Source organism: Anguilla rostrata, chromosome 4 (genome assembly GCF_018555375.3).
Source record: "Anguilla rostrata isolate EN2019 chromosome 4, ASM1855537v3, whole genome shotgun sequence".
Classification (NCBI taxonomy): domain Eukaryota; kingdom Metazoa; phylum Chordata; class Actinopteri; order Anguilliformes; family Anguillidae; genus Anguilla; species Anguilla rostrata.
The window spans coordinates 17,230,987-17,240,188 of record NC_057936.1 but is presented as its reverse complement, the minus strand read 5'-3'; the positions used below and the strand labels follow the sequence as shown (position 1 = coordinate 17,240,188).

Genomic DNA, 9,202 nt, shown 5'->3' with positions numbered 1-9,202 from the left:
AATGGCATCTCTTCTACATCACTATACTTGGTCATATGATGCTTTCACATTTATCTTATTTTTCACCATTTTGTGAAATTGTGACGTAAGCACAAGCTCATACAGTGTAGTTATTTAAGAATAGGATGATCCATCCTCTACAATGTAAATTTATCCTGTGTGATGCACATTTACGCCACTAGGGAGAACTCTCGTCTTAGATATTGTCTCTATGGCTTAATGTTACCAATAGGGTCCAGGGAGCAGGAGTAGCAGTGCACAGTGATTGTGATTTGTAGAGTTAAGAGACTGAAGACTTATACTGACCTCAAGTTCCAAGTTCAATATTTTAGAGGAAGGCTCTGTATATTCACCACCCCCTTCACTGGACTTAAAGAATGCCCAAAAAAGCTACTTTTTGGATCACAGGTGCATCTACCACCCCTCTATGTGTATGTACTATGCTACATTACCTTCCCAGGTATGTGTACACAGCTAATCTAACAGTTTACAGGATCTGACTTTCGTAGGATTTGATTATTTAAGATTATCGCCTGGATTTAGTCTTGGTTCTTATTCTGACTTAAGTAAATACAGGAATTACATATTTTCTTCATTGACTTGCCATACTGTGATGGTGGGACAAAAAAATATTATTTTTACTTTAAATTGTTAGTCAAGCATAAAGACAAATATGATTGAATCCCAGCATCAGTATTTTTCATATGAAATTGTAAAGATGCTGAATAGCTTTCATTTACATATGAAACTGTTGATTCACACTATGTACAAATCCTGTCACACACTTCTACTTGCATCATACACAAGTCCAGTTATAATTTCATATTCTCCCTTAGACCATTTTGACTAAAGCCACAACACAACTGCTTTAGCAAAGGTTATTGAGCAAATATGGTAATTTGTGTAATACACCTTCCTCTTTCCAGCTCCTATGGTCTTCTTTGCAGCTGCCACAGTACTAAACTTGCTTTTGTACCCTAACCATTAATTTAAACATGAAGAATTCATTGAGCTATATCATGACTGTGCATGATTGCGTTGTGTAAAACTGTGTACATCAAAATGTCATTCAGCAAAAGCAAACATAGCTGTTCTTAACATTTTAACATTTAATACATTTTGGTCACAATGAAGTTATAAAAATACAAACGTCTTCCATGATTTCACACTCATTTTCAAAAAAGTACAGAATTATATAATGGTGGTTCTTCTACTTAGCAAATTACAACAGAAAGGACCGTGGTAAGGCTCTGGACAAACTCGTTTTTTCTTTATCTTTCAATTCAGACATATTTGTGTTTAAACTTTCTCATTACTGGCATAGCATAATAGTGTGTATTATAGTATATTATAAAGGTAAAAACATACAAGAAATACACAGTATCAAACTGCTTCTGAAAAATAATTAGAATGTAAACTCCTCATTTTTTAACAACATCGTCTCTTTCAGCGGGAAATATTTCAATCTCCTTAATGATACGTTCGGCAATCGTTCGGTTGTTTGCTGACACCATTCTTCTAGACATCAAGTCAAATGGCCCTCCTGGAAAATAGAGTTTAGAATTGTTAGATCGTCAATTATTTATTACAACTAAAATAAATAATTGGTGGTAACTAAAATAAGTGTTCTCAACATTGTTACTCTGATAACTAATTTTGAAATCTTGTCCATACATCATCCATATAAAAACACTAGCTAGTCATGCCCCAACTGAACCCCCAACTTCAACGTATTATCTTACCATCTACATCCATCAGAACACCCCCTGCCTCAGTAACAATGACAGCCCCAGCAGCAATGTCCCAGCAGTGGATTCCAATCTCAAAGAAGGCCTCGACTGCTCCCGATGCCACCATGCACATGTTGGTGGCTGCTGTGCCCGATCCACGCAGCCTGAATAGGGAGAGAGGTACTGGTGAGGGAGAGGCACTGATGAGGGAAAGAGAGAACACCTACAGATCATGTTTCTTTGGCCTACCCATGGACTGGGATGCACAGGATTTTCTGCATTGTGGAGAAGATCTTGCTGACAGTCTCATGGTCTCTGTTAGAGCCCAGCTCACTGATGATCATGGATCTTTCCATTTCTACAACAAAACACAAGGTGACAAAAGCGATATGAGTTCATGTAGTGTACACCTCTCCACGTATTTACTGAATTTCCTACATATGATTTCAGGGAATGCAAAGACAAAAGAACAAGTGGTAAGCGTGGACGTGCAAGTTCTGTATCTGCACTTACATGAGATGAGCTTAATCCAATAATGATACTGTTAGTCATAACCGACTTTAGCCAAAATTGGTTGGACATGTTCTTTCCTCCTGTGCTATGTCCACATCTACCACAAATAGCACCTACATTGTAAATTATAATTTATAATAATTTACTGAATGTTTGCATGCAAATGTTAAATACCGAGTCAAAATTACTTGATGAGGCATCACTTGCTGTCATAACACTATTATAACAATTGCAGAAGAAATACTGGAGGCAGAGAAGCTGCATTTATTGGTAAATATCCTAAGTTTGTTCTTCATTGTTTAGCATGCAACGGACATCACATGCTTTGGAGAGGAGCACATGCTTGCCCATTCTCTCCTGATTTGACGACAGAAACACTGTACTCTAATCCCAGATTAGTTGACTTTACTAGAAAATTGTAAACGTGTTGCCTTAGACCAAGTTTTTACATTTGGTGAAACATAACTGGTTAAGCAGTACATACTTAATGTCTAAATTGAATAGAGTAGACATTTTAAGTTTAACACACTAAACATTAGTAAACATTACTCAAAATCATTAGTTAACATAAATCATTTATTTTCTACAAGCTGCCACACCACTAGGGCACTCCACAGTTCATCGAAGCCACGCCTCATCTCCTGACTGCAATGGGATCTGGAGATGCTCCAACACAAGTCTACAGGAGGAGAGGCAGAAACACTAACCACTGGACTAAAAATGATTTCACCGTTAGTGGAGCAGTTAGGCTGTCACTTTGGTGGGCTGCAATGCTACAATAATCTACTAAACAACTAAAACATCTACAAAAATTTAAGATTAATTGCACCTTCAACTGGCTGTGGTAAGAACAAACAAACAAAGAAAATCAGTTAACATGAGTGTAAGCTGATTGGTCCATTTTTGTGCTAATGGAACATTACTGTATTCTGGATTACAGTAAAGGATGATTGCTGAAATATTTCATGAGCCTTAAACAATTCACACAAAACCTATTGTAAATCTACAGCAATGGGCTGTATACAGCACCAACAGAAAGTACCGTTCACAATACTTGTAATATTGCTTGCAAAACAAGTAAAATTCCTAATAGTGCATTTAATTCAGCTTAATTGCTATTTATTTTAAGCTTTTTCATGCAATTAACCAGCCTCTGTCTGTTCAGTCTGTGATAAAGCTGGTCCAGCTAGTTTAACTTGGTTTTGGAGACAGTCAAGCTTTCCAAAAGATGGTTGAGATAGCAAGAGAGACTATCACCAATTTCCAGATGGTATCAAGCTAGAGCAGAAGTTGGTTTTCCGGTGGATTGCATCTTAGGCTGTTAGCTAGAATTTTCACCAGGGTGGTAAGGAATATAGAAGGAAATACACTCTCTCACCTTTTCTGTCAGACACCTCCAGCTTTTCTCCATCACAGTAGGCCCCTTTCCCTTTCCTACCAGTGTACATCTTATCCTCTACGCAGCTGTACACCACACCAAACTCCAGCTGAAATTACAAAAAAAGTTTCAATATTTCAAAACATAATTCACAGGATCTTAATGTGCCACAGCTTCCATACAATGTGCTATATATTACTATGGAGAATATTTTTCCATGGTCTGTGATAAATGTGCACTCACCTCTTTGTTTACTGCAAAGCCAATGGACACCGCAACAAATGGGAATCTGCCATTGAGTCAAGAGCGATTATACAGTAGAATCATTAGAAATAAATTTCAATACTCAAAAATAATAAACTGAGGATACTTCAAAAAAAAAAAAAGGGTAGTTGAATATACATTTATGCAGATTTGGAAAAAAAAAAAACCTGAACATTTGGGAAACAGTCATTGAAATTGTTTATTTCTGGTTGAAATGGTTAGCAACTGCAAAATCATTTGATATAGGCATTATTTTCATAGCTAAATTTATTTTTAATGGCCACGCCTATATTAATGACATTGTCATACCCATGTACAAAGTTTGTGGTGCCATCCACTGGGTCGATGATCCAGGTTGGGTTGTCAGTCAGTATACAGGGCTCTCCAGCAGCTACAGACTCCTCCCCAATGAAGCTAAAATGAAAAGAGTGAGATAGCAGGTCATAGGTCAATAAAATCAACATTGGTACAGAGACCTGAAAAGGGACACCAGGCATATGTCAATCATCTCTCTGTTACACAGATGCATGGGTGGTGGAGTCCTGACTTTAGTCTCACCTGTGTGTGGGGAACTTCTCCTTGACATAGCCGATGATCAGCTTCTCCACCCTCTGGTCTGTCTTGGTGACCAGGTCCACAGAGGAGCTCTTGGTCATGACCTTGACTTCATTCTGCAGAGCATCCCTGATAACCTATAGGAAATAATAAAAAGAGCTACAGTCTTATTATGCTTTCAGTAATACGTCTAACAGAACATGTGAATTCCATTTTCTTTCATACAGCCAACATGAAAATAAGGTTTTTTTACGTTGCTAATGCCGTAAAATAATTTTAATATGCCCATGTCTATATGGGTTTCCTCCAGGTACTCTGGTTTCCTCCCACATTCCAAAGACATGCAGGCCAGGTTAATTGGGGCGTCTAAATTGCCAGTAGTATGTGAAGGAATGGAGTAGGTGAAGAATGGTGTTGGTGATGGATTGGCAACCTTTCCAGGGTTTCTTCCTGACTCTCACCCAGTGCATGCTGGGATAGACTCCAGCCCCTAATGACCCTGACCAGGCATAAGCGGGTAAGATGGATGACATGTGGAATGACCATGAGCAGAAAGCACTGTTCATAGTTCTCCATTCCTAGCCACACCCAGCTACACCCATTTAAACCATGGCAAAACAGGATTTTTGCCTGACTTTTCACAGAATTGTTTAATGAGCACTGAAATAGACTCATTGATTATTCATAGTGTCTGGCTGCATAGGAGAAACTTTTCATCACTCTAGGTCACAAGCCACACCAATTATGTATGCCACATTTTTCCACACTTAATTATAACTTTAGAAATCACCCACTCATTAATTTGACACATTTACCAAGCATGGACTGCAAACATGCAAACTTTCAGTCTAGGTCTCTGACCTTTTTTAAATGCAGAGTTAATTAAATTAATATTTAGAACAGTTTTCAAATAATATACCAAGATTATCAGCCAGTAAGCTTGGCGACACAATGATTGCCTGCAACCACTGCCATATTCAGTTACCAGTGATTTCAGACTCTAAAGAATGTACATTTCCTGAGAACCCTAACTTCACACAAACAGAAACAGATGGACATATAAATACTGAATGTATTATCTTCAAATGAATTTAGCCTGTTGTATTCTTGTCTGAAGACTACAGGATGTCATGATAATCCAAAAAGTATTAATACTTTGAATATAAAAAACAGCAGTTACACTCACCTGTCCTGCTTTCCTGGCCACAATTATAGCATGCTCCATTGCTTCTTTCCACGGGTCAGCCATTGCTCAGAAAGGTACTTGTATCCTGCAGGTTTTTAAGAAATAAAAAATACATAAAATTATACTTCATGCATTTTAAAATACAAAGGGTGTTTGAAACCACCATATTTGTTACATAATTTGAGAAAATGTGTAGACACACCCTCTAAATCCAGTTTCATGAAGCCCTATACTCCTAACCAATTCCTCTTAAGGAGACACGAAAAGCTTTGGCACGATCCAAATAAAAGGAGAATATGTTGCATAATAAGGCATTTCCTGCTGGTATCTGGAATCTAATTTGGCAGTACACTATTATTTGGCAGTACACTTGGTAATAGTTTTTTTTTTTTTATGAGAACCACTCCACCCCAATGCTCCAGGCATGTCCATGCTATTTTTAAAGCTTGGAAATCTTCGTGTGGGCGGAATTTCCACAGAATTTAGTCAACAATTAATAAAAATTGCACATCATTAAAATATAGAACACACACAGTAAGACATTGGTAAAGACAAACGGGCCAATAGCCTAATAAAAAAAGTATACAGAATACTGTATATCCTTCAGAAACAAACTCAAATACTCGTCGTGAAATTAACAACTGAATTTAAATCTCTTGATAATTTCACATGATAAAATAGGACAATATCCCGTTTTATCATGTGAAAGTCTGCCATGTACCATTTCATGTTCACATGATTAGACTAATCGTGACCGACTCTAAATAATGTCTTAAAAACAAATAGCACACACTGCATGGCAGAAGGATGCCTGTAGCAATAATAACACATTTTAGTCTATGTATGAAGCGATTTTGATCAGCTCAGAGATCTGCGCAAAATTACAAGTTAAGCACCCTACCTTATTTTCTCCGTTTATCAGAATGGCTTTTCGAGCCATTTTGTTCAAAACGGAACATAGAGTATGATAAATGTAACGATTAAAATAGCAAACGGCACCAATTCTACTAGCTGAGTATTACTGTGCGAAGCTGTCCAACCTTCTGAAAAAGTAATGTTGCTACGTACCTCAGTTAAAGATGCACACCGGCCAACCGTATTTCTCTGTTTGGTGAAGTATACTACAAATGCTCTGTCTCTGCAAACCTTCAAATGGGCTACTAGCCCTAAGTGATGAGGCAAAATAAGTAGTAGACAGGAGCTGATGCGCATAAAGGAAAATTACCAGACACCGCCCCCGAAAATTTCAGCATGGGCATTTCACACTACCGGTTTTTGTTTCAAAAATTTTTTTTTTTGATTTTAACAAGCCGGCACAAGAAAATGGAAAAATACTGTGCTGGGCTTTGGGTAGAAGTTGGCTATATTTTACAGATTGTACAGGCTCAAGCACCTTTCCTAATAAGAAACATGATTTCTTTTTTATTTGATTTATTTTGCACTGTTTATTCAAGCTATGGCTCTCCTGTTACATGCGGCTTTTTTCTTTTCAAAGTTGTAGCCCAGTTCTCAATAGCTATTCCCCATTCATGTTTTACTTTCCTGGTAGTTTCCTCATAGTCACTACATTTTATTTAATCCGTTCTTTCCGAGATTACCGACAACATTTGTTGGCATAACAGGAAATTTTGGCACACTATTTCCTAAATAGCACAGAGTATATGCTAAGAATTAGGGCATACTCAAAGGTGCTTGAAATATGTAAGTATTGCCTGACAGCATTCCGTGGTTTTTGATAGACATACTGACCCGGTAATCAGAAATATAGTTTGTGGGCTCTGAAGTCCCCTGAACAGTAAGAGAGCAGATATTTAACACAGTACTAATGCACATCACTGATGCAGCGAGGAGTGCAATGAGTAAGGCTCTCTTAATTACAAAGTTGTCGGTATTCTTGTTTTGGTTGGTAGGCAATGATTGTTCCAATGTACTTCCCACTTCCTGTCTCTCAGACAAAAGTGTGTTCCACCCCTAGTTCTGCTGGATTGTATTCTCTGTATTTGGTAGTTGTTTTAAAAGTCCCTTGGTATTCAAAGTAGGAAGGAAACATTAATGGTCAGCAGCACTGTGCAAGTACAAGAAGCAGCAATTGTCCTTTTCAGTTCTTTACACAAATTCCATTAATTAGACCTTTGTTGACTCTGTTGGTTATGTAAAGCTATTGCAATAGATTAGTTACAATTTGCCTTGTCAAAGCCCTGACTTCAAGTAAAATATATTTTATAAGTATTATCAAAGTATACAGATTGCATGCAGAAAGATACCTAAATGCTTTACGGAGAGAGCACAATCCAAATTTTTCCACTAGGCTTTATGTTATTAAGGTAAGAGCACAAGCATCCTCTTTGCGTAATGCGTGGCATTCTGTACATTAGCACATATGTGGGTGGACATGTTTAACTCAAATATTCAGTGACTTGTGATGTAATAAACCACTGTTCTTAAAGTGATACTCCCCATATACATGAAAGACAACTCAGACTAATATTTCGACAGCACAGTTTTGGTTTCATCAAGAGTAATGTAAATTCTGAAATTATTATCCCTGCTGAGACCAGAATCCTGAAAGGTGTACACATTATTTAAGATAAAAGAGATAATATATGGCACATGATTATATGGAAAATTTTGCAGATGGGGGCAAAATTGTACCATTAGCGTGGCCAGTACTCACACTCGTGACATCAAGTCACATTAAGCATTCATTGTGGATCAAGGCATCAAGGCAAATGTTCAACACTGCATTCACTGGAACTCACCACAAGAAATTCAATAAATGTAATATTCATATAACATTAATTTGGGACAACCTTTGGTGACAAATGCTATTTACAATTGTTTTCTCTAAAAAAAATGTTTTGCTGAAATGTGTAGTGATTCTACTGGAATAGGGATCATTTGCATACAATTCCAAGAACCTAGTGTGCTGAACATTGGATTCTGTGCACAAAAACGTTAACAGTAGGAACGTAATACATTTTAACAATGTACTGAAGTCTCACCAAATGTTTGCAGTCTTGTAAAAGACAAATAAAACAAGGCCAAGCAGAGAAAAAGAGCTTGTCAAATATATATTAAAATGTACAAAGTGGTGGATATTTCTGAAATGATGCTACTGCAGCTGAAACAAAGAAAAAGGAACATTTTCTTTTTCTATAGTCTGAAAGAACTTGAGTTGGTATGACTCACCCTAACAACTGAAGTCCTATTATGTCATTGCATTCTTGTGACCTGCTCCAACAAGTGAGGGTGGGTACAACCAGTCAAGAAGAGATAAAATACCTCAGCTTGAGAATGATGAATAGTTATGTAGGTGAGTCACATATGCTTAATGTATAGGCCTATCTCTAATGTCCTCAAGAAAATTTAGTTACATTAAAATATCTGGTTACATCTAGTCGAGGCCTCATTTATAAAAATGTTCTTGGATTTAAACTGAAACGTAATCATAAGATCTTTGGCCCAGGTTGTGCTTTTGTTTGATTTATAAAAGCAACTTAAATCCAAAAAGGTTGCTTATGTTTATTTAAAGTGGCATACCTGTGTCGTACACATCCATGAAATATTAATTTCAAA

General features: G+C 37.2%; 1 protein-coding gene across 1 annotated transcript; it reads right to left on the bottom strand.

The window, feature by feature from the left end:
• Positions 1-1,089: 1,089 nt before the first annotated feature.
• On the bottom strand, positions 1,090-6,852 carry LOC135252666 (inositol monophosphatase 1-like). Its single transcript, XM_064331014.1, has 9 exons — positions 6,695-6,852; positions 5,627-5,711; positions 4,444-4,577; positions 4,195-4,299; positions 3,865-3,910; positions 3,622-3,730; positions 1,980-2,088; positions 1,743-1,894; positions 1,090-1,543 (listed from the first exon to the last, which is right to left on the bottom strand). The coding sequence occupies exons 2-9, from the start codon at positions 5,687-5,689 to the stop codon at positions 1,422-1,424; spliced, it is 840 nt and encodes a 279-aa protein (XP_064187084.1). The 5' UTR covers positions 5,690-5,711; positions 6,695-6,852; the 3' UTR covers positions 1,090-1,421.
• Between the last annotated feature and the right edge of the window lie 2,350 nt (positions 6,853-9,202).

Excerpts from the sequence above, each read along its gene's own strand:
- LOC135252666 (XM_064331014.1), bottom strand. The coding sequence starts at position 5,689 with ATGGCTGACCCGTGGAAAGAAGCAATGGAGCATGCTATAATTGTGGCC. Across the intron at positions 4,578-5,626 it reads TGGCCAGGAAAGCAGGACAG|GTTATCAGGGATGCTCTGCA; the intron begins GTGAGTGTAACT and ends TATTTCCTATAG. Across the intron at positions 3,911-4,194 it reads ACCACAAACTTTGTACATGG|ATTCCCATTTGTTGCGGTGT; the intron begins GTATGACAATGT and ends ACTCAATGGCAG.